Below are 24,250 nucleotides of genomic sequence, written 5' to 3'. Positions count from 1 at the left end.
CGATAAAGATTTTCATTTTGTTTGTACTTTGACATGATAAACGTCACTAGAATTGAGCCACATGTTTGTCTGTCGTGAATTTACCACAACATGTAACTTATGCTGTTTAATTTGTATAATTTATGGTTATTTATTTTCTTATTTATATTTTGTCTGTCATGCTGTGCCTGATATGTGTGTCATCTGCAAAGTATCAGAGATATTCCCTGTCACGCAAACCATGGTGTAATCAGCTATCAGTCTGACACCATTTTGCCATTTTTGGATGTTTTATCAAAACAAAGATAATTGGCAAAGTCAAACAGAGAGAAATATTCATAATAATTTGTTTAAAAGCAACAATTTCCCAAGCATCATTCAGACAACCCCTTTACGTTTGACATGAAGCTTCTCCTCTACACTCTTTTCATTTGGTGTGTTTGCGCCTTTGCGCAGGAAGACACTGTCCTTCTAGAAATACCGCAAGGTCTCCTTCGTGGCAAAAGAATCGAGACTGAACCTGGAGTCTTCGTGGACTTCTTCGGCCGTGTACCTTACGTACAGCCCCCAGTCGGCAACCTGAGATTCGAAGCCCCAGTGCAACCTCCACCGTCATGGGAAGGTGAACTGGACGCAACTGACCACGGAAATGTATGCCCACAGCTGGGATCGTTGTTCTATAACCGTACCCTTCCGACTCTGCCGCTGCCGCCGTTCATTCCAGTGCCAGAATTACCGTCGATTGACATGCAAGAAGACTGTCTTTTCATGGAAGTTTACGCACCTGAGGTATTCTTTCTCTGCCGCATTATTGTGTTACAGTCGTTATCAAATGTTGTTGGTAGTACATGAGAATAAATGTACTTGATTGGCGTTTGGGAAGATTTGCCCAAATTATATTTCAAACCAAGAAATATCACGATCAAATCTGCCAATTCTCTTGTGCTTGGAAACGGTTGAAATACCGATAATGTAGTTTAGTTAAGAATTAGATAGTGGAAGTTTAGAGTCAGGAAAACTTTGCAATACAGAGACTTTCATAGTTTCACAAGGCGCAGCGGTATTATCCTTAATTCGAACAACTCTGAGTATCATTGGGAAAATAAAACAGAGGGGAAGTCTTAATTCCACAGACATTACAACAAATCAACCCATTTAGATAAAGTAGTCATTAGGAATAAGTAACTGATGCGTACTTCTTAACCATGGAGACGTCTTCAAAATTAAGTAAATGATCGTGCCGCAAATGCTACTGCCCCATACGAAATGATCACATTTTCGTTTTCCTTTTTTCTTCAAATTCAAGACTCAGGATTTGGATACGCTTCAGGTTGCATAGCCGTACTTTTTAACAAGTCTTTTTTAACAAATTTATTTGCTTATATCCATGGTTCCTGAAAGTTTTCCTATTTCAAACCAAAAAATAAACATTTCTCTGGAACTATAGAGCTTTCGTTGCACATTAATATTATATATTAATTACTGTGTAAAGTCCAATTCGTATACAATGTTAAATTACATGAGTGACTCTGACAGAATACCGCAGCTGAGAGTAGTTATATTATGTGAAGCAAATAAAAATGTTTCTCCTGTAACCAAAATTACAGCGCTCCGATCCAGAGGATCAGCTACCAGTCATGTTATTCATCCAAGGTGGAGCGTATCTCATCGGCTTCAATGCAGCTTACGATGCATCTCAGCTTGCTGGCAGGAAAGGAGTGATAGTTGCAGTCTTCCAGTATCGTCTTGGCGCTCTTGGTCAGTCCCAACTTTTTTATATTGACTAGTAGTGACAACAGTCTTCGATTTCATCATTGTAGGGCGATTTGAATAACACATGTTTTGTTTCACATCTCGTCATAGGTTACCTGAGCACAATGGACAGTGTCGCACCTGGCAACTACGGAATGCTGGATCAACTCGCTGCTCTGAACTGGATCAAGCAGAACGTTGAATATTTTGGCGGAAATCCGCGAGAAGTTACTATCTTTGGTGAAAGTGCCGGCGCTGCCAGTGTGGGAATGCACACACTTTCTCCTCTTTCCGATGGTAGATCTTTAGATAAATATTTTTAGCAAAATTATAGTTATATGACATAAATCGTATAAGTTACATTTCAGAAAAGCACAATTGACGTTTTCCAGTTCATAATATCATAGACTTTAAAGTTTTTAAAGTCTATGATAATATTAACTTTTGAGCACATTTTTCATGTTTGGAAATTCTTTACACATCCCATTCAATTGTCAAATTATCAGGCACAACATAAACACGTTGATGGTACGCATCTGATTTGTGATGACCCAAAAAGGGAAATGTTCGTTGTTCAAATGATAGCGTAAAACAGAAGTTTGAGACTAACGTTTCACTATTATGTTTTAGGAAAAGCTTTCCACAAAATAAAACTTGTCATGCATCGTTTTTTCTTCAGGTTTATTCAAAAGAGCAATTGCCGAAAGCGGTAGTCCCATTAATTATTGGGCTTTCAAGGCCGGGCCCTATGATATATTGGATTCGACGTACAAGTTGGCTGATAGCATCGGATGTCCAAGAGAACCTCATCAAGAACTTGTAGATTGTTTGAGGACAAAGGACGCCTTAGAAATCTCGTCTCATGTTGAACCGGTATGAAACAGCCGTCATGATATCATTTCTTTATGGTTGAGTGTAATCATATTGTGAAGGACTTGTATTTATTGCGATAGTTTTAGCTCCATCTTTTCCAGCTCTGAAAACATTATTTCCTGATACAGAATAAACTTTCAGTCAGGTAACTTACGTCCTCTATGTAAATATATCAAATTGTAACCAGCCAAGTGCATCTAATTTGGAATCAAATCAGTAGTTTCGTCTGTCTGTTTCGTGTGTAAGAAAAGTGTCCAGACTCGTCTTTATTTGTTCAGTATTGTAGGTTTTCTCGGTCTATGTATATCCAGATCGGACACCTCTGGCTATCAGTACATATTTAATATTAATATTTAATATTTACTATTTAATATTTCACCATCATATTTTTTGTTCCAGCCCATCGTTTATTGCAAAGTTGGCACACTTAGAGAGATGTCGGGTGAAGTGGTCGAGTAATATCTTTATTTACCTCAAAATGACAGTCAACTTATCACAATGGCCGTGGTAGGGCAGATTTCAGCTAACTACCTATTTCAATGCATATGACTCCCTTAGTTGAATGGCGACACTATTGCATTTGCTCCAGTACAAGACGGTCCAGGAGGGTTCATGCCCGAAGCACCTCTAGATTTGATGAAGGCTGGTGCATTCAACGTCAACGAGTTCCTGTGTGGCTACAATAAAGATGAGACTGCTCCACTTTATCGTAAGTGACGTCTTAAAAATAAGACATAACTTACAGTGGTTGTCCAAGCTAGCTCTCAATAATTGGTCAATCACCTAAAACTTTGAAGCTATGGTAATACCCTAATCAGTTATTTTTAAGGGAAAGTTTGATACGTCAGGAAACAGAAGTGTTTAAATTTTATCAACATTTTGTCCCATTGGAAGGATAAAATGCGTAAAAATCTATACTTCCACTTTAATCGTATATCCCTTTTCCACTTTCTGAATTTTTACTGCATTCGCTTGATTCATTCCTGAAATGGCACGTCAGATGGTAAACGCAATCTATTATAAAGCTACAATCTCAGTCACATGACTGAAATTTCATTAAGATATGCAAATATATATTAAAATCAATTTTCTGTGATGCAAAGACATTTAAAATTATCACAGTTTAAAACTTCCATATCGGTTCAAGTAATGGAAGCTTTCTGACTGACCAAAAGTTACCCAGAAGTACCGAAGTAGAGGATGTAGTTTGCCTCAAGTACTAAATGCCGAATTGTTGTCATACCTAAAACTAATCAAGAAGATCGTCTACTTTGATGTTTATCAGGTTGTTCCATTGATTCAAATTTAAGCTCCTGTACATTTTGTTCATACAGTGTTCTACCCGGGTTTTGGCGACGGCATAACGAGGGACACTTTCACAACGATCATCCAAGATATCGTCACCGGGAGAGTTTTCCCAGAGGACAACTACGATGCACATCAGGCAACCTTTGATGCCATTGAGTTCCAATACCTGCCTTGGCAGGACCCTGATGATCCAATTAAGCTTAGAGACAATGCCATGGATGTAAGTATTTTACCCTTCTTTCTGAAATTATAGCGTTGCATGCGTCCTCATGAAATAGCAAAGTAGGTGCCATTCAAGAGTATGTTGATTCAACTCCCCGAACATAAATATTCAGTCGATTTTCAATTTGTCTGATAACGGAGTTTCGTTTAAGCATGTATGCCTCATACAAACCCCCGCTACTAATCGGACACTCACTTTATAAACATTGAAAATACTAGCATCAGCTCAGTTATGTTCGGTGAGTTGAATCAACATGTCGTAAGGGGTATTTGATAGATTGGTTGATTATGATAGGCAAGGGAATGTCCAGATTTCGCAAAGAAATGTCAGACAAATAGGTATACTTGGGTAGGTAGCAGGGTACATAGGTAGTGATTGACAGAAGGATTTAGCTAATTGATGGATCGATTGCACAATAACTTTCACCCACCATTCTGATTAGGTCTTCAAAAATGTCTCGAGAATGTTGCATGCGCACTTAAGTATACTTATACGTATATCTGATCGTTATAAACGCCAACCGATAGAGTTATTGACGTGTTTACAGCTTATCTCGACACAATGTATTTCGGAGAAAAATTGAAACTTTACTTATAACAATGCATTGGTTTTTTCATGAATAAACGATTGACATCGGATAATTGAGTCGATCTTGCTAATCGTTGAAACAGACGCGTCTTTATATCGTCAATTCAAAAAGTGAGACAAAGAGTTACAGCAGCTACAATTCTATAGTCGATGCAGAAAGTTACGTTTGCCAATAATCAAATTACAAAGTTTTACGTAACTGTTAGATGAGAAAATATGCTTCAATCCACACGTAACAAGATTGCCTCAAGTAATGTCAAGCCCATTAAACGTTAATAGGAACAAAATAACCTCTGATATACATTTGTAACCATAAGTATGTCAGCATTTTCTATCGTATTGCACGATATAGTAACTTAATGGGCAATCATAGCTCTGTTTACATAGTGAATGTACACATCCAAACAGTCTATGGTCTTCTCTCTATTAAACTTCAAATACGTACATCGTCTAAATACATGTATTTTCGAATGCACTGTAAGGACAGTGGCCTATAGTACTGAATAAAATAACGCTAATAATTATGTATTTGACAAGCTTGGAAAAAATATTGCTATAATTATCTAGTTTTCCTGACCTGCGACATAAGAATGATTAATTCTGGTAAATTTCTCACCACAATCAGCTTAAAGATGATCGCTTCTTTGACGCTGGTATACACTGGCAGGCAAAACTTGCTGCCGCTTCAAATGTTGATACCTACGTTTACCGATATGACTACAGGCAGTCTAATTCCATTTGGCCCGAGTGGGTTGGTAAGTTACTTTACGTATTGGTTGAATAGTTCGAAGTGGATTGGAAATATCGATAATAAATGAACTATACAAGAACACACAAACCTCTCCCTCCCTCCCTCCCCCCTTCCCCCCCCCTCTCTCTCTCTCTCTCTCTCTCTCTCTCTCTCTCTCTCTCTCTCTCTACACACACACACACAACAGACCTAATCTGCTGGGAGGGTGTCAACAATTTTTCTATGTTACTCTGTGGCTTACCTTATCACCAGGTTAACTCATTAGAATCAATATAAACAACACCTGTCTTCTCTACAGTTTTCTCATCGTGATAAGTATGATTAATATGATTCAACTAAGATATATGAAACCTTTGAGGCGAAAACGGTGATCGCCAGAAAATTTAGTCTCACGTAAGTAAACCTATTTTGGTCCATCGTTAGGGTCGAAAGTCTGACTGACCTACGCTGTAAATTACCGAACATCTGGTCACTGCGCAGTTCTCTCATCTCAGTGGAAAAACGTTGCCCAATCATGTGTTATTGTCTTCATATTACTGCCAATCAGGAGTAGCCCATGCAGATGAGCTGGCCATGGTATTTGGAATTCCTTTCAAGCCAGATCGATATGACAGTTATACAGATGATGACAGGATTGTGAGTGCTGCTTTTATGGATATGTGGTACAACTTCGCTACAACAGGGTTCGTAAAATTTACCATCTTTCAAAATGAAACTAATCGTTGCAAATATAAAAATATAAAGTGTCAAGAAACTTGACTTCAAGCTCAGAGACATTCCAACCCTAGAGAAATGTTGACAACTTCGCGATGCCGAAAAAAGAATGATGACGTTGATTTAAGTTTTCATCTGAAGCGAATCATTCAGTGACCCAAGCTTGGAATTGTTTCAACGCGGATAACGGAAATTGGATTTTTATCCATGTACATGGAAAACTAGAATGACGAAACTGTTCTTAGCCTCTCATTAGTTATGCATATGTTCAAATATATTACATAATACCATCAAATATATTCGCATTCATTGGGTAACTTTTAAACATCTAACCATGACGATAAGTCCAGATGACATCATTAATACATCTTTTGTTGGTCAAATTTATTGACACTACTTCATATTTACAGCAATCCGAACTCGCCACAAGCCGCTCAAGGAACTGAAAGTGAATGGGAGAGATATACGAGAGAAAATCAACGTACGTTCCACATACACACCACCAGTTCCATGAAAGATGGCACAGTTGACTTCCAGGGACATGGCTTCTGGAACGACTATGACCATAAAGTGATCAGAAATGCTCAGAATTTGGTGAACATATGCAACGAGAGAAAGAGGCCGTAAGCCACTTGGTATATCTTGAAGATGTGAGATCTCAATCATTTCTCATTCATACAACAGTGATGGATTTTAATTGCTTGCTGACATTTACTGCTAGTAATAAAGGTAACTAAAAAAATTAAAAAGTTGAATTTTGGTGTGACTACTTTCAAGTTTGCAAAGCACATTTGGATCGGTCATGTGGTTTGGCAGCCATTTTGGATTTAAAAAAAATTCCGACTTAATCTTTAAAAATCAGTCTTCTCAAGAACCAACGCACCACGGAATTTGGAATTTCACTTGTATCATCCTTAGTGTGTTTAGTATCAAGTTTGCGAAAAACGTTTCTATCGGTCACGTGGTTTGGCTGCCATATCGGTTTTTGCGAAAAACCTACGATTTCCAGTGAATAATATGAAAAAACTCTTCTCCAGTATATTTTCGAATGATTTTTACCTTCTCGTGTCTATTTATAGACAGAGAAGGTATTAGAGTTGAAAACCAGTATGCTGGTGTCAACTACTTCCGTCTGTCAATACTTCCGTCTGTCAAGATCCGTTGACGTCATGCCATTGTGATGGGTCATATCATAAACTGGTGGGGGTGTTCATGGTTCAGGTTGAGGTGTAGGAGACGATTTTGAGCTGTGACAAAAATCAAATGGGACTTAGCGGCATAGCCAGTGTTAAGCCTTTCTCCAAGGTTTCTTAGTTGACTACAATCTATTACAGACTACTGAGCTGACGTTAGGGGTACTCACTTTGTGTTTGCTCACTCTGTGTGCGCTAGTGTTTGGTACTGAGTTGCGTGGATATCCCCTCATGGCCTCAAGTGATATGGGCCTGTTGCATAATCTGCATATGATATGATGCCTCTGAGTCGGAAAACGGTCGTTGTATGGCCAGTCGGCATTTTCCTTGCATTTTTTCTCATTTAATTTTGCAAAATATCGGCGAGTATCTCAATATTTCAAGATAACTCTTTCTTCCCAATCGTTTCCTGGAGTTTCAGAGTCATATGAACGAAAATGAGTGAAAGTTTTAGACAGGAAAATCGGACGTCGGCCATGTTCAATGTTTACAGTACAATCAGAAATTTATGTGGGGAAATAATCAGTAACTAACAAACACTGTTCATGATGCCCGCCCTCTAGAGGCAGACCTTCCTATATGAAGTACCACATTTGATGCTTGTGGAAAGCTTGACCACACAAAGGAGCATTTTAACTTTTAGAAAATGACAAATTGAATAAGAAGGTATTCTGAAAATGTCAAAAACTGAGGAAAAATGCGCAAATATTCAAAATAAACAGGTTAACTGACTGGTCAGCTATAAAAAACTGAAAATGTTTATGATCAAAAGTTTTTGAGATGCGCACATTTTAACAAATACAGAAATTATTAACATTATAAATATAAGACCAAACTATTTTTTCAGGGATGGGAGAGGTTGGAAATGAGGGGTGTAAGACAAAGACACTCCTATTGCTGCATGTGGATGCAGCCACACCATTTCATTTACAGCATACTTATTCACTGTGTTGTGTTCAAGTTCCATATTGTACTGACTGTCATACAAGGATAACATAAGCAAGCAAATCAAATCAAATTAGAAAAGGATCAATGCTGTTGTGTGGATTTTGCTGAACCTGGCTGATTTTAATATTTCGCCCTATATATTTGGTATCCAGCAAAGGCATATTTTGATGTAAAGTCAAAATTAACACTACATTGCTGACAATATATGTTACCGTTTCTGCATGGACTTTTCTTTTTTAATTATAGTATAGTTGTACTTCGAACAGATTAACAATTATCGTGATGTCAACCCATAATTTTACATCACAAAGACTGTAATTCTGCCAATTTTTTTTTTTTCAATCATTTTATAAATTTTGCACTGCACAAGATGATTGAACAAATTGCAATATTTGAATTTGTAAACTCAAAGAATAAAATCCTTTGGTCACAGATTAAATTATTTTTTGAAAAGAAATTTACTCTTAACCCTTTCACCCCCAGTTCCCTGTATACAGGTCCAACTTTACCATAGAAAACAAACCATGGTGGTGAAGGTTAAACACTTTAGCATATATTCTTTACACGGTCATGTATTTCAAGGTAAATATGCCTATCAAAAACAGTAATTTCTTCACTTTCACAATTTTTTTCAATACTATGACAATTATCAGCCATGAGGTTTACAAACACAATACCAGATAAGCGTTTTTCATCCATTTAAAACAGTTAAAAGTGACTTAAAATGATCACTTGGTATACCGGTACATTTAATTTATAGATGCCAGGTTGTGTATTTCACATGCACTCAGGTTAGTAGGGAAGTGCGTCATTACTATTTGGACTGTTAATTCTTATTTCTGAATTATTTAACTTTTTTCCACATTGAACTATCTTTAGGCAGTTTATACTGTAGCTTAGAATTTTTTTGATTGATGTATTTAATCATCTTTGGGTTCTTTGGGTCCATATCCCACCTCATGCCCCTACATCATCAACTATTTACCAACAACTCCATGTCAACAACCAATTACCTGACCTGGCCACACATTAGAGAAGGTACAGCGTCATTGACGGTATTTTATCAAACCTTATCGGCGGGAGAAAATATTTCATCCGTGAAATTTCGGGATAGGATCTTCCAAGGCAACTGTCGGGAGTTATCTCAAAAGGTAAACGACAATCAGGCTTCTGGTTTGGGGATCTTTAGTTTCCAGCTGCCTTGGGCCCCAGTATTTCAAACTTACCACGTTGCAGCTCATTAAAAACAGCAAGGTCTTTTTCGAGGAATCAACTATCACACAAAAGTTAAATTAACATTTTCAATTAATTTTAAAATTTCGAAAACTGTCGGAATCTTAAATTCTGCTTGCTCATACCATGAAAATATTATAATTGAAGTGTTCTTGCAGTATTACTCAATGTATTGTTCTTCAAAGTGCATACTCTACCATCTCACATAACATATCTTTTCAGTAATTTGGGTTTCATAGTTTTTATAATATTTTAATGCGCACCTTTTAGATTAAAAAATATTTGTTTCTCTATGAGTAAAGAAATTGACATTGTTCAGCATCGCTTTACCCAGTTATCCGTAAGCAATGCAAATATTTCCCGAAAAGTTAAGCTGTTATGATATCTCCCTGTCCAACCATAAAATATGAAAAAATCAGACTGAAAAAAGCCATTATTTAAATATATCTACTCGCTACTTGTATTTCTGTTTAAATTACTGAGATCAATTTCAATATAAAGTCTTATAAGCTAACAAGTTGATCAAAATTGCTTTGAAAATCATTATTGTTTCACTCCGCCCACTGGTAGTCAAATACCACCATTTTGCATGTCAACAAGCCTTGCGCTTGATAGCGATGTTGTGTTTCTGCGTAAACGGTAAATAAACGTAACCTTTGACCAACAAAATGAATTTAGAAGTGTATGTGTGTAGCAAAGGCTTCGCTCACAGTACAATTACCTGAAGTTCCTCATAAGCTTGAGGGTGTCTGAAGTTCAAAACAAACTTATGAATTTTGCGTAAAATACCACAGAGTGTTGGTTGTTTCCATGTGGATAAAGTTTAAAGCATGATATTTAAACCTGAAGTTAATTAACCATTATGTGATGTAACTTGTCATGGACACCCACAGCACATAATGCTTGTACTTTACATTGATCAGAGGTGGTTATAATGCGTTGTCGAATCATAATTTGATCTCAGGTAAAATATCCTGTCTTTAAATTGATTCAACGCCATGGTCACACAACAAATGTCAAAGAAAGTATCTCTTTATGTTTAAGTAACAAACTCGATAGAGAAAGTAGGGTAATATAACAGATAGTAAGGATTTTCGTAGTAACTCTCCGAATGGACCATGTTGTCGTAGCAACGAAATCACAGGGGCCACCATAGTGATAATAATAAAGGCATGTCTGCCTTTGACAATTTCTGCAAACCTCTGAAGAAAGTTAATATCGGAATATTGCTGAACTTTATGGTCAAAATCCTTTTTTCTATTGTCGCCACTTTAAATCATGACCAAGGCGATCGTTTGTAACATGGGCAAAATTTGATTTATATGATATGTAATTATATTCGGTGGCCACAAAAGAGCAACTGATGTTATATATATATATATATATATATATATATATATATATATATATATATATATATAATATATATATATATATATATATATATATATAGATAGATAGATAGATAGATAGATAGATAGATAGATAGATAGATAGATAGTGTGAGAGAGAGAGTGTGTGAGAGAGAGAGAGAGAGAGAGAGAGAGAGAGAGAGAGAGAGAGAGAGAGAGAGAGAGAGAGATTGCACCGAATTTATTAAGGTGCAAAACCATTTAAAGTTTGAAATATTAAATGAAATCAAAGTTAACTTTAATTGACAGCCAATCTTTTGTGTCTAGAGTGCAAATGTCATTTCCAGGTCACTGTCTTTCAACCAAGTCCTGTAACACTCGTCGAATCGCTCGTTCTGTGCGACAGTAAAATATTTCTTCCATCCTCCTGCTATTCCTGAAAGGTGAAGTACAATGACCACCGCATTGTTAAACATATATTTTCATATTCCTTGAAAATATACAAAAATAATCAGTAGCTCTTAAATAAAAGATAGTTCGTTCGATTACCAAGCGACTATGTCCAGTTAACGTCGTAAAATGGCATTTTTCATACTTTGTTTTCCAGACTGTCACCATTGTTTCTGTATTAGGGTAGTCGTCTTTGTGTAAATACTTATTACAGAGATTAAATTCAGAGGGGTCAGTGCTCAATGATGATCTGAAAGTGTTACCACAACTTGAAAATCACACATTGTCTGATGAAATATATGCAAAAAAAGTTTAACGATATGAATTTGAATCCAGCGTAAACATTGGATTGCGGTGCCACTTAAGTAATTAGCTAGGCACTATCAGTGTTTGTGAAAGTAGAGGAGTACACTGTGAAAAAGCTAATTTGGCGCCCCCGCTGTTGATGAATAGGTCCAAAGTGGGAAAAGAAGAATTTGATCGTGTCGGTTTAAATTCAGTGAACTTACCTTTCCTTACAAATGGCGAAATATTTTCCGGTTGTCCTTGAAGTTTGTTTTCACAGTAATTACTTTTCAGGGCCATCTTGTTTTTCTTCATATTGTTAAAGCAACAATGGTCAGCAATATTTTTCACGACATCATCCGTCAGTTTGATATCCAGAAACTGTGCAATTTGATGTACACCATTCGCTAGGTCCTGATAACATCAAATAAATATGATTTGGAAAGAAATTTGAATGCAAAGCATCCCTCAAATTCGCCAAAAATGACCGAAGACTATGAGCTGTGAGCAAAGGTTTCTTCCTCATACATGGCTTCGCGTTTTACTTTAAATATCTGATCTTTTCAATCTTTTCGTAGAAAAATTGAATCTATAACCATTAAAATGTTACTGTATTGTCTATATACATTTCGTAACCAAAAATTCTTTGTCAGTCTGACCAGCGCGTTTTAACTTTAAGGTAGATATTTGCACCCATAAATTTCAATATTTTTGTCTAACACGTTTGCATTCCATTTTGAAGATCCTGAAATAAACAAAGGTTTCGTTAGTTTACTTTTGTGCAAATTAAAACTTTGATTTTTCCAAATGAAGTTAACATAGGGATGGCAGCCATCTTGAATTCCAAACAACGGTAAGCATCGGATAATTTGTTTCTCCTGGTACAAAATTTTTAATGGTGAACCCTGGTTTTATTCTTATTATGAAAGGAAACGGTATCAAGTTTTCTTGCGCAAAGATTAAGCCAAAGTTCAAGTATTTCATTTCAAGGTGACAACTATAGCATGATACTTCTTCCGAACAATGCTTACGTGTTAGGGTAATATTACAAATATTCTAGACTTCAGCAGACAAATTGCTCTCTCTCTCTCTCTATGATACTAGCTGCATTCTGTAATTGAACAAGTCTCAAGGCACAAACTTCAAGATCAAATGGCTTGTTTTTTGTGCTTCGAAAATAATTTTGTAACGTGGCTGTTTCCCTCGTCGCAAGGGTGGCATTTACCAGGCGCCAAATGTAAAATAATTATTTTACACATTAGAAGAACATATTCATACGAAAGGGTGTATTTGCATGCATTTATCAATAAAAATAACTACTATAGCATAAGTATAAATAAATCAATACAGACATAAGTAAATACATATATGAGTGAAAAAAACATACATATATGTGAACCAATTCACACAAGACATGAAGACAGACACATACATACATACGTGCATACGTACGTGCATACATACATACATACATACATACATACATACATACATACATACATACATACATACATACATACATACATACATACATACATACATACATACATACATACATACATACATACATACATACATACATACATGCACTCACGCACGCACATACATACGTGCATACGTACGTGCATACGTGCATACGTACGTGCATACATACATACATACATACATACATACATACATACATACATACATGCATGCATGCACTCACGCACGCACGCACGCACATACATACATACATACATACATACATACATACATACATACATACATATACACACATACAGGATCGAAAAGTTTACATGAGGGGAACGAAGTACGCATGCGTATATCCAGTCACACACACACACACACACACAACACACACACACACACACACACACATGCTACTCGGAAAAGTTTACATGAGGGGGAACGAAATACGCATGCGTATATCTACTCGCACACACACACACACTGCTCTGAAAAGTTTACATGAGGGGGAACGAAGTACGCATGCGTATATCCACTCGCACACACACACACTTACACACTCACACACACACACACACAACAAACACAACACACATTGCTACTCTCTCTGAGATACACACACTGACGCGACGATCTGCAGGCCCGGAAGTGCCACACCGGGGAGCTCACTCCTAACTCGGACTCTACGTACCTCGCGGCGTCGAAGGCTAGTGACGATGACAAAGATGTGCGACACTTTTTCTCTTTCTTGCCTTTGTGTCGTGAGTCGGGTTCGTACAGGGCTTTACACAGTGGTAAAGTGGTAGCCGGCCTGAGTAATACTACACTGCTTAGAGGCCCCGTAAGGGATTCTGACTTAATGGTACCTGCCATGCCGGCGAAGTTCTGCTGGGGTTAACGGCCCAACCCGGCCAATAAAACACTGGGAGTCGTGTATTACAGCTCTCTGCCATTCGGCTTATATTCTTTAATGGTTAAATACAGCATTCAACAGGAACTACAGCAACAGCTTACGGAACTAAAGCAACAGCTTTACTGCTAAACTCTCTGCTCTCTAAACTCTCTGCTTACTTTACTCAGGATCGTACGTAGCTCCATCAGCAGGGAATGAATGTCTGGAATGCCAAGTATGCCCACTGGAACTAGACAGCAACGGAGTACGGAGAACTGGAATTTTCAAACTAATATTAAGAGCCACTGTGTATTTTCTAATAAACTCATTTTCACGCCTACGACATTTTAGTGCCTGATGTACAAGGCAGTGGTATTTTTTTACGAATTTTCATTAGTTCTACGCGTGAATTTTTTGATCGAAAAATTGATGCTTTGTAAAGTTTGGTCAAACATCAAATGTATTCACTTTTCCCGGACGTTTTTGATGAAAGTCATATGGTCAACCCGGTCAATGTAGTATCATTCGACTCTTAATGGTACGAAATGTGTCAAACTGTCATCCGACCCCTATCGACCCCTAGCGTTTTCACGTAATGGGGGCTTTCTTTCTGCCTACTTTTAGTGATTTTCTAAAATGTGGACGCCTTATGTAACATAGCCAGGCCGTCAGGCCTGCAGTTGAGGACCGGGGCAGCAGGTCACCTCGACCCCTGTCCGTTTCGACCCAAGTAATTCACACCCTCTTGTCGTTGTTTGTGGTCAAATCAATCCCGGTGCCTTTATAGTCACTTCGACCTCAGTCAGTTTTCATGTTACATGTACCTGACAACGTTTTACTGAGTACATTATGCAACTTGTTTCTGTGAGAAAAACTGCTGGCTTCGCTACAACAATCCACGGGGTAGCTGTGATATCGCAGCGGTACTTGTGGCGTGTCGAACGCGCTCGGGTCATTGGTTTGGGGTCATCGCCACAGTCCCTGTGGCGATGACCCCAATGACTTCGATCGCGTTCGCCACGAGTACCGCCGCGATATCACAGCTATCCACGGGGCTGTGAACACTCTGATACTTGTGGGAGGCCTGGGGTACCCCGGCCCCATTGTCATTTACTGACTGGGGAACGTGTCTCACTGAAGTACGGATGGATAAAGCATGTCATTTACTGATTTTTGGAAATAAAGCATTCGTCATTATCGCAATTGCTTGCCATATGCGGCAAGATTGGATGAGCGAGGCCGGTCCGCTCGCCTTGGTGTCTTGACGCCAAATGAGCCTATTTCCGGTTTAGGCGTTGGGCTTACAGCAATGCATTATAGGATATCTTCCAGGGCGGCGTGGATGAGTGTGTGTGTGTGCGAGTAGATATACGCATGCGTATTTCGTTCCCCCTCATGTAAACTTTTCAGAGCAGTGTGTGTGTGTGTGCGAGTAGATATACGCATGCGTATTTCGTTCCCCCTCATGTAAACTTTTCCGAGTAGCATGTGTGTGTGTGCGAGTGGATATACGCATGCGTACTTCGTTCCCCTCATGTAAACTTTTCGATCCTGTATGTGTGTATATGTATGTATGTATATATGTATGTATGTATGTATATGTATGTATGTATGTATGTATGTATGTATGTATGTATATGAGTGTGTGGGTTTGTGTGTATGTGCGTGCGTGCGTGCATGAGTGCATATGGGCTATGTATGTATGTATGTATGTATGTATGTGCGTGCGTGCGTGCATGAGTGCATATGGGCTTGTGTATGTATGTATGTATGTATGTATGTATGTATGTATGTATGTATGTATGTGCGTGCGTGCGTGAGTGCATGTATGTATGTATGTATGAATGTATGTATGTATGCATGTATGTATGTATGTATGTATGTATGTATGTATGTATGTATGTATGTATGTATGTATGCACGTACGTATGTATGTATGTATGTATGCACGTACGTATGCACTTATGTATGTATATGTCTGTCTTCATAGGTCTTGTGTGAATTGGTTCACATATATGTATGTTTTTTCACTCATATATGTATTTACTTATGTCTGTATTGATTTATTTATACTTATGCTATAGTAGTTTTTATTGATAAATGCATGCAAATACACCCTTTTCGTATGAATATGTTCTTCTAATGTGTAAAATAATTATTTTACATTTGGCGCCTGGTAGGAATTGTTTTAAAAGACTGTATGAAACTGCTTACTCTCAACAGGTCTTCATATTTCATGAATAAAACATTGTCATCATGTCGTCTGTTCCACCAAGTCAGGACGTGTTCATGCCATTTGCTACCATCGTCTGCGACAGAAAATCACGAACATGCATCATTTTTAGAAAAGTTTAAGATTACAATATCTGTAATTTCTTTAGCTGTTCCGACCAAAATAGTATAATGCCTGTACCAGCGTTTAAGTAACGTATAATTTACACCAGTGATAAAAATATGGCATTATTTATCAGTGAAAGGTACTAGACTGTATGTTTTTTATTTTCTATCCAGTTGTAGGTTTTCCTATCTATGGTTGTTCAGGCCGGTACTGATTGTTGGAGTGAAGAGCCTGCGGATCAAAAAAGCCTCTTCTGTAAATTCAACAAAATGTGGGAAAAATAGAGTTTGGTATTGAAATATCCCGTATGTAGCAAGTACGCGTATAATCTCCTTGGAAGAGAACATTTGTTTCATACTGGCGATGTGCAACATTTCGGAAGCTTGTAGCTTATAGATTGCTTCAGTACGATTGACATTAATGAATCATTTCGAAAAAAAATAGTCATAGTCTCAGACTCCTTAAGTCGCTGTGAATAAGAACAATCAACCAACCAGGTAAACCTTCCGCGCTGCTGCACATTCGCCCGTTTCGATTGTGATCAACTTACAGGCAACTGCTTGGTACCGACTCTTGAATTCCAAAAAGTCGGTGATAAATTCTTCGAAGTTTTTGCAAGCCTTGGCAGCACTGTTGTTAACATTTTGCTCAAGTAACAGTTGTCCAAAGTGATACATGGAAACCGCGATATCTTTAGGATTCCGAGCCACATATATTATCTATTTTGAGAAACACAAAAGTAGCGTTTATTATTCGCGAAGAATTAACATGGTCATTTCCTCAGTATTAGTATTAAAGAAAACTGTAACATCTTTACATCAAAGGTAGGAAGTTAATAGAAAATGAACAATTTCGATCAATTAATTTTAATGTTTTCACCGGTTGAACATTCTTTAGCACAAATTTACTCCTCTGTTATAGGCTGGAGCCTCGCTTTAAGTTATACAAGTAATATTTGTGATCTTTTGATTGAATGGAATGTGTTGTCAAATTTTTTGGCTGCATGCTGAGATCGTACCTTCGTCTTCTTTTGTTCAATTCCAGCTGGTAGAAATTCGGGTCTCAAATGAGTATTCATCGCCCTTGGTGATGCCATCTCGTCAAGACTAAAGTTTTCCGGTACCATGAAGTGTCGCTGTATTCCCGCACACACTCTGTCCTCATCGGCGGAAAGGGCAAATTCCAAATATGGAACTCTGACGTCGATCGGTATATCTTTTACAGCGTCTATATTTCCACCATTGAGTATAAGTGAAATAATTTCCTTCATCCATGTCGTTCCTGTGATGTAACGAAAAAATACCGATAAGAGTAGTTGGTCTATAGAAACAGACAGGTAGACGTTTTCGAAGTATGTAGGCCTACATGAGTATTTAAAGAACACTATATATCAATATTTCCTGCACATCTTTGGCTCTTCGCCTCCTCCCGGGTCGCTTTTGCTATTTTCAAATCAACAGATACGACTTTAATTTGTTTCTTTTTCGCCAACCTGGAGATAAATACGACTTTGTACTTTTAGTTTCCTGCCTGTATTTATAAATTGTCAGGTTAGGCGTTTGTTCGTTATCACCAGTACAAGGGATGCAGTAAAATTTATATGCTCAAATAATTTCTTCAGGGTGTACGTACAGCTCCATTTAAGGTAGTATACGCCTGAAGAGTAGAAGACTTAAACTTTTGCTCTAACTTTCCTCAAGGAATACGTCAACCTTTCTCTTTCAAAGTCATGAACAAATATCTGGGGTCACCGTGCAAATTTTTGTACTAGAGAAACAAATTACCCAAGATTTACCGATATTTGAATCCAAAATGGCCGCCAACCCTCTATATAGAAAAATAAATTTTCTATTTTCGAAAAAACTAAGACTGTTAATGGTTTTCTTACACCAAGAGCTTTAAAATGAACCCCCACGAGTGGTAGATCAGAAAAGAATTATAAAAGTTTGAGAGTCGAAATATTTGTCCCCCAGACGCATTCTACATTAATATTCGGACACGCAGGTATGCTGTGCCAGTTCAAGACGAAGTACCGCCTCACTGTTACAACACATGCGAGGATGCGAGTTGGTAGTTTAGATGATCACCAAGCCAGAATGTGTTAAGTCTTAAATTTGGTCAGTGTTTTACTTACAGATTTAGCGTTAGAATGAAATTATGTTAAGATTGACACAGATCATGCAGATATTGCTTATACTGGATGATTTAGGAGAGGTCAGATTAAAATCTGAATACATTTTGAAAGGCAATACTATGCGACAGCTAATACTGTAAATGTTATTATAGCTGGATGTTGGTAAGCAGGTTCTTCTTGTGTCTCTGTTAGTGAACTTTCTACTAAATAAAAACACTAAGACCACCCCTTTCAGAAGATGAAGAAATTACCGCACACCCTTTTGCATGATAAATTTGGATGATTTTGATATTATTGTACTGTGTTAATTCAAAATTACGTTGAAATAAATAGTATTCCAAATAAAAGCTTACTTTGCGTCACATTCCATGTTTTCATTGAAAACCAAATCGAGTATGAAATGAAATTTTCAACGATAAAAAATGATCACCACCGGTACATATATACACATTTTGTTGGAAACAACATCAATGGACGATTTCATACTTTGTGCTTCCATTACAGATCAAGTATAAATGTATTCCTATTCCGTTTTCCAATATTTTCCCTGCATCATGATAGTTAGAATGCCTGGCTCTGTGATCGTCAGGGGAATATACACGCCTACGTATCGGTTCTTGGGTAAAGGAGTTTTCTAGGCGACTTGCTCAATTTCATGAGTGTCTTGCTCCTGCAAGGCTAAAACACGGCAGCCATGTCCAGAGATCCAGCTCTCAACTTGCAAGGATAACCTATATCCACTGAACCGTGACACTAACTGAAATATGCTTTACAACATTAATGTCTTTAATACGCCCATTAAAGAGTGATACAATGCAAAAACACATGACATATTTCTAACTCGTCGAATTCTTACTGGTACTAAAACTAAGAAACTTTTCATTTATATTCCTTAGTTCAAAATTCCCATGATAAGTTCTTTTGCGATCTCTTTCTCAAATAATGATTAGATATCAACTATTCGGCCAATTAGGCCTATGTAAAAAAATAAACTTTCCTAACTAAAGTTTGTTGAACATGTCACTGACACCAGTGGCTTGCTTTACCTCAGCCAAAGTCAGCAAAAAACTCATTATTTCTCATCTGCTAGCAAAAATTACCCGGTATGGCAGGAGAAACCTGCATACTTCACCAAGTACTCAGATTATATATGAATTCAGAGAGCAGTCACCTTATTTTATGGTATATTTTGCATACCGAGACAAGGTTTTTGACCAAGTAGATAACTTTAAGAACCAAGTGACCCCTCCTCTCAGCTGTGTGAAAAAATGACCCTTTGCAATTGCCCAATTTAAAATGAACACCAGGTACCCGTGCCGCATTTTGACAATCCGCACCGGCCACGACAACCGTTTACGCTCCCTTGTTTCCAAATATGTATTTCGTTCACAATGAACCCTGTACACGTGAAAGACATAAATGTATCGGACATTGATGGCGATGAGGTTAAAGGTTATACAATAGGATGACATTCTCACCAGCGTTCTTGTTTGCTAAACACTGAAAGAAAGACTGCAGTCAAAGGGCAACAGACCTCAAATACGATCACGGGATAAACGCGTTCTCATATTTGTGTCTTAGTATAGTAGATTGTGTGCTTTCTTGGTTATCGGTGCATGGCAGAGAATTGGGCCTGAGTGAGCACATTTTGATAATCAAAGCAGATCCAAGTTGCGGTCACTTTCCTCACTGTTAACTTCAGACAATGGCAAACACATATTCAAAGCATTAATAGGAATAATGGAAGTTAGGCCTTAATTGTCAACTCACCTTAACCCGACTTGTAAGCTAGTGGCCGACTAATTGCCCCTAATGAGTGCCTTGTAGACAGCAAGTCACATTGTATTCATTATTGTCGTTAGCTATTTAGTTCAAATGCCTCATATTTCACTCGACCAATGCTACTGTGAACTTGAAAAGAGCACTGTTGGGGCAAATTTTAATCTACATTCATGTTCACCTAATGCAAACTAAACAACCTAATTGAAGACCAAAGAAACTATCTTTTAAAACAAACAACACCATTTATTGTTTGCGATAGCTGGGGTGAGGAAGCTCAGAGTGAAAATCTTGTAAACGTTTCAAATAGTGCAAATTGGAGCCTCGCTTAACATTACCCATACCTGGCACAAACTATCTACCAGTTCACTACTTCACGTACAGATACAGGGTATAACTGCAACCAATCCCAGCTATAGTCAGGTGCCGCCGCCAACTAAGCTATTCGTGCAAAAAGGTGTTCGTGCGCAATTTTTCAGCGGGCTTGCAAATTTCAAAACTAATCAGCGGGCGGGGAGAAAAAGTCAGTATTTACTGTGGGCGGGGAAGAAATTTCATTTTTTCAGTGGGCGGGGAGAAAATTTTTGACAGTGGGTAACGGAAAATACGGAGAGGGAGGGGAAAGTCGTGCTTGATAGAACTTGTGGGGAGACATAAGCGCCTAACTTAGAGGGGCGCAATGTTCTAAGGTATAGTACTAGCTGCTTTCAAGGTTTTGCGCTGTCTTTGATTGCCTAGAGGACATTACGTGGGCAATGGGGAATGTCAGTAGTGGGGAGAGGGCAGTGGGGAGCTTGAATTGTTGTGGGGAGTGGGGAGCGGGCAGACCATAGATACTGGAGGGCAGTGGGCGTCAAAATTCAGTGGGAGGGCATTTTTCCCGTGTATGCTAGTGGGAGGGCAGTTACGAATAGCTCTAATTTCCCCTCCAAATTTTAGGTCAAGGTCAAAAAAGTAAAATCGGTATATCAGCCTTCAAAACATGTTTTGTGATGATTTTGCAAAACTGATGAAATCTACCAGTTGGCGGCACCTGTATAGTGCTAAGAGATCTGCCACCAACAACTGCTTACAAATTCATACAAAACGTTACCTCAATACAACCTACCAGGGATATCACAAAGCGATGAAACGTTGAGACTGCTGGAATTCTGTCTCAGTCGACACTAACCGTGTTTACGGAAATTAAAACTTCCCCCGCCACATCGATGCTTACCTGATTTCGCAAAGGTTATTAAGAAGATGTCGTCATCTCTAACCTTAAAGTTTCTTATTTTGTCGAGAGACAGCTTTCTTCCAGAGTGACGAATAGTGTCAGAGTCAACCATTTGTACAATATAAACAGAAATGTGACTCCTGATCGCTCCTACCATGAAATACGAAATACGAGACTGGCTCTATAAAGCAGAGTTCAGGCTAAGCACAAGGGTCAAGTAGTGTAATTTATATGAGAGTCACATGGTTTCGGACGTTATAGATATATGTGTGTGTCACATGGTTTCAGAATGGAGCGATATCTCTTTGAAACTTGCATGGCGGCAAGCATACAGAAACTATAAAAAGCACTGTGTTTAGAATTAATGCAGACTTCCGTGCAATATTGTACATGCGACAAAGAGAGACAAAAACGGTGACGAGTCGTTGGCGGAGGGTGGCGGAGGGTTGCAAAAACGGGGGATCTCCTTATTACACATTTTTAAATATTTTACAAATTATGGAGCAATTTTCTGCATTACTTAAAAATTGGAAAAGACAGCTTTGCTTGCATACGATGGCGGACACGACCATGTAGATATAGGCCATGATGCTAAACTGAATACCAGACTTTCCCAAAGGACTGGAGGAAAAGAAAATATCGAAGACAGCATAAAACATCACATACAACTCAGTCCATAAACCACAGGGAATTTTCTTTCCCTAGAGTCTGTGGTCAGTCTGACTGTCGTGAAAGGGTTTGCAAAACCTAAAAACACCAGCTACATTCTAAACAAGACATTACAGTATGTAAGACATCCCTGAGAGGGTGCAGTGGTCAAAAGCCAGGAATGACAACGCTACGTATGCCTGACGAAAAGTGAATCATATACATACATGCCATGGAAATCGATGCCTTTATTTTTTCAAACATTTTTCTTGAGAAAGATAATCAGGATAATGCAGTGCACCTTCGACTTCAGAAAAAAACACTAAGGTCAATTAGTCAGCCAAGCTTACAGTTCAGGTTCAGCTGAATAGAAAAGGTCACACTTCAGTCCATTCTTCCTTCTCATGCTTTGAATGTTTGCCATTGTCTGAAGTTAACTGTGAGGAAAGTGACTTCAGCTTAGATCTGTTTTGATAACCGACTGTCAATACAAGATGTGCACACTCTCAATTCGTACAATGAGTGACTCCGGCATAACCCATTGCACAATAAGTAAAACTAGTTTGCTCAGAGAAACTGATAGATTCTATGTCAGTCAATATTAACCCTGTAACATGAAATTTATGAGATACACCTTGACGGAAATAAAAACATTTGGAGTTGCCTTTCCCCAGCTTGCACTGAAGTTATGTGAGACGCTAGTTTGAAAATATGCGATGGCAACACATCAATCCTTACCTGATTTCACAAACGTTATTATGAGGATGTCGTCATCTCTAATCTTGAAGTTTCTTATTTTGTCGAGAGACAGCTTTCTTCCAGAGTTACTAATCGTGTCGTAGTCAACCATTTGTACAAATCAATATAAACAGAAATGTGACTGTTGATCGCTTCGACCATTCGACCATGAAATGCACAATACGATTGATAGACTGGCTTTACAAAGCAGAGTTTGGTACAGTACAGGCCTGGGTCAACTAGTCTGATGTATATGTATTTGTGTCACATGGTTTCACAATGGGATATTCTTTAAAAGCTAGAATGAAATTTTGGTTGTTCATGCTCCCAGTTCAAGCTTTAAAAAGCATTGCATGTGTGCTAGAAGAAAGAGGAACGAAATTGGATTTATTAAAATGTGATTAGTGAGTGTCTTTTGTCAGTTAGGGAGCCTTCAGTAATTACAGGGAGGTGGGTCGGGGAATTGGGGGGTCACTTTTTATAAACCTATCTTGGGGGGAGGGTCACTTTTCAGAGTTAGACATTAATGGTCAGCGCGTCGTCCATTATTTCTATAAAATTTACTCTGTTGCTATGGTTTTGCTTCACAAACTTACCTGCAGCTGCATAGAAATTAGTTTTCTTGGGTTTTTCTCATGAAATAGTTACAAAACTCAGCAATTTGCTGTGTTATACATGCAATCTTTTTCTTGAGAATTTCTGAGTTCAATATTTATTTATTGATCCTCCAGGGCACTGACATTATTATAAACCAGATATGAACTGTAAATGCTCACGTGTTTCATTATATATCGCAGTTATGTGTAAATTTGAACCTTTGCCACATGTTTGCAACTTCATTGAAAGTATTGTGATCACCATAATAAACAATATTCACCACAGATTAACTCTATAGGTCATTAAGTATTCAAATGTGTAATTAGGTGAAATAAAAATAATTAATTTCTTTGACTGCTATCATTGTATTACCACTTTATATAGCAAGCGTAATTGCCTTTGGTCAAGTCCTGCAAACTATATATTCCAACCTTTGAAAGCTCATTAGATATGCAAACTATAAATTAGCTGACATGAAAATTTAAGTGCGAAATGACTTTCAATATTGGTATAACCTGGTATAATCATCAATGTACATAGCATGTTATGCCAACTTTGATCAAATAAATCCAAGTATGTATCCCTAATTAGGAAAGTTAATTAAATACATACGTTAGGAATTGGCTGAAGCAAAAATGATTAATGCCTCTCAATAATGTTAGCCTACATAATAGTATCTTTAATGTACATAGCAAGTTTAATCAATTTTGGTCATGTAAATTCAAATATATATCCCTAATTTCAAAAATCCATTAAATATGCATATTAGGAGCTGGATGAAGTAAAAGT

At 37.9% G+C, this 24,250-nt stretch overlaps 2 protein-coding genes across 3 annotated transcripts; one reads left to right on the top strand and one right to left on the bottom strand.

Annotated features, from left to right (window-relative positions):
* Window positions 1–345: 345 nt before the first annotated feature.
* Window positions 346–6,937, top strand: LOC139152022 (acetylcholinesterase-like). Its single transcript, XM_070725107.1, has 9 exons — window positions 346–768; window positions 1,587–1,737; window positions 1,843–2,028; window positions 2,411–2,604; window positions 3,163–3,313; window positions 3,939–4,132; window positions 5,349–5,478; window positions 6,022–6,157; window positions 6,599–6,937. The coding sequence occupies exons 1-9, from the start codon at window positions 382–384 to the stop codon at window positions 6,813–6,815; spliced, it is 1,746 nt and encodes a 581-aa protein (XP_070581208.1). The 5' UTR covers window positions 346–381; the 3' UTR covers window positions 6,816–6,937.
* Window positions 6,938–11,092: 4,155 nt separating this feature from the next.
* On the bottom strand, window positions 11,093–23,039 carry LOC139152403 (sulfotransferase 1C4-like). 2 transcript variants are annotated; one of them, XM_070725526.1, is made up of 6 exons: window positions 22,865–23,039; window positions 17,368–17,630; window positions 16,900–17,068; window positions 16,226–16,320; window positions 11,874–12,063; window positions 11,093–11,350 (listed from the first exon to the last, which is right to left on the bottom strand). In XM_070725526.1, the coding sequence occupies exons 1-6, from the start codon at window positions 22,974–22,976 to the stop codon at window positions 11,238–11,240; spliced, it is 942 nt and encodes a 313-aa protein (XP_070581627.1). In that variant the 5' UTR covers window positions 22,977–23,039; the 3' UTR covers window positions 11,093–11,237. The 2 variants fall into 2 exon arrangements, with proteins under 2 accessions (XP_070581627.1, XP_070581626.1); XM_070725525.1 differs by lacking the exon at window positions 22,865–23,039 and adding an exon at window positions 21,479–21,688.
* Between the last annotated feature and the right edge of the window lie 1,211 nt (window positions 23,040–24,250).

Source organism: Ptychodera flava, chromosome 15, assembly GCF_041260155.1.
Source record: "Ptychodera flava strain L36383 chromosome 15, AS_Pfla_20210202, whole genome shotgun sequence".
Taxonomy (NCBI): Eukaryota; Metazoa; Hemichordata; class Enteropneusta; family Ptychoderidae; genus Ptychodera; species Ptychodera flava.
The sequence above is the reverse complement of the archived record's forward strand: the minus strand, read 5'-3'. Positions and strand labels throughout refer to the sequence as shown.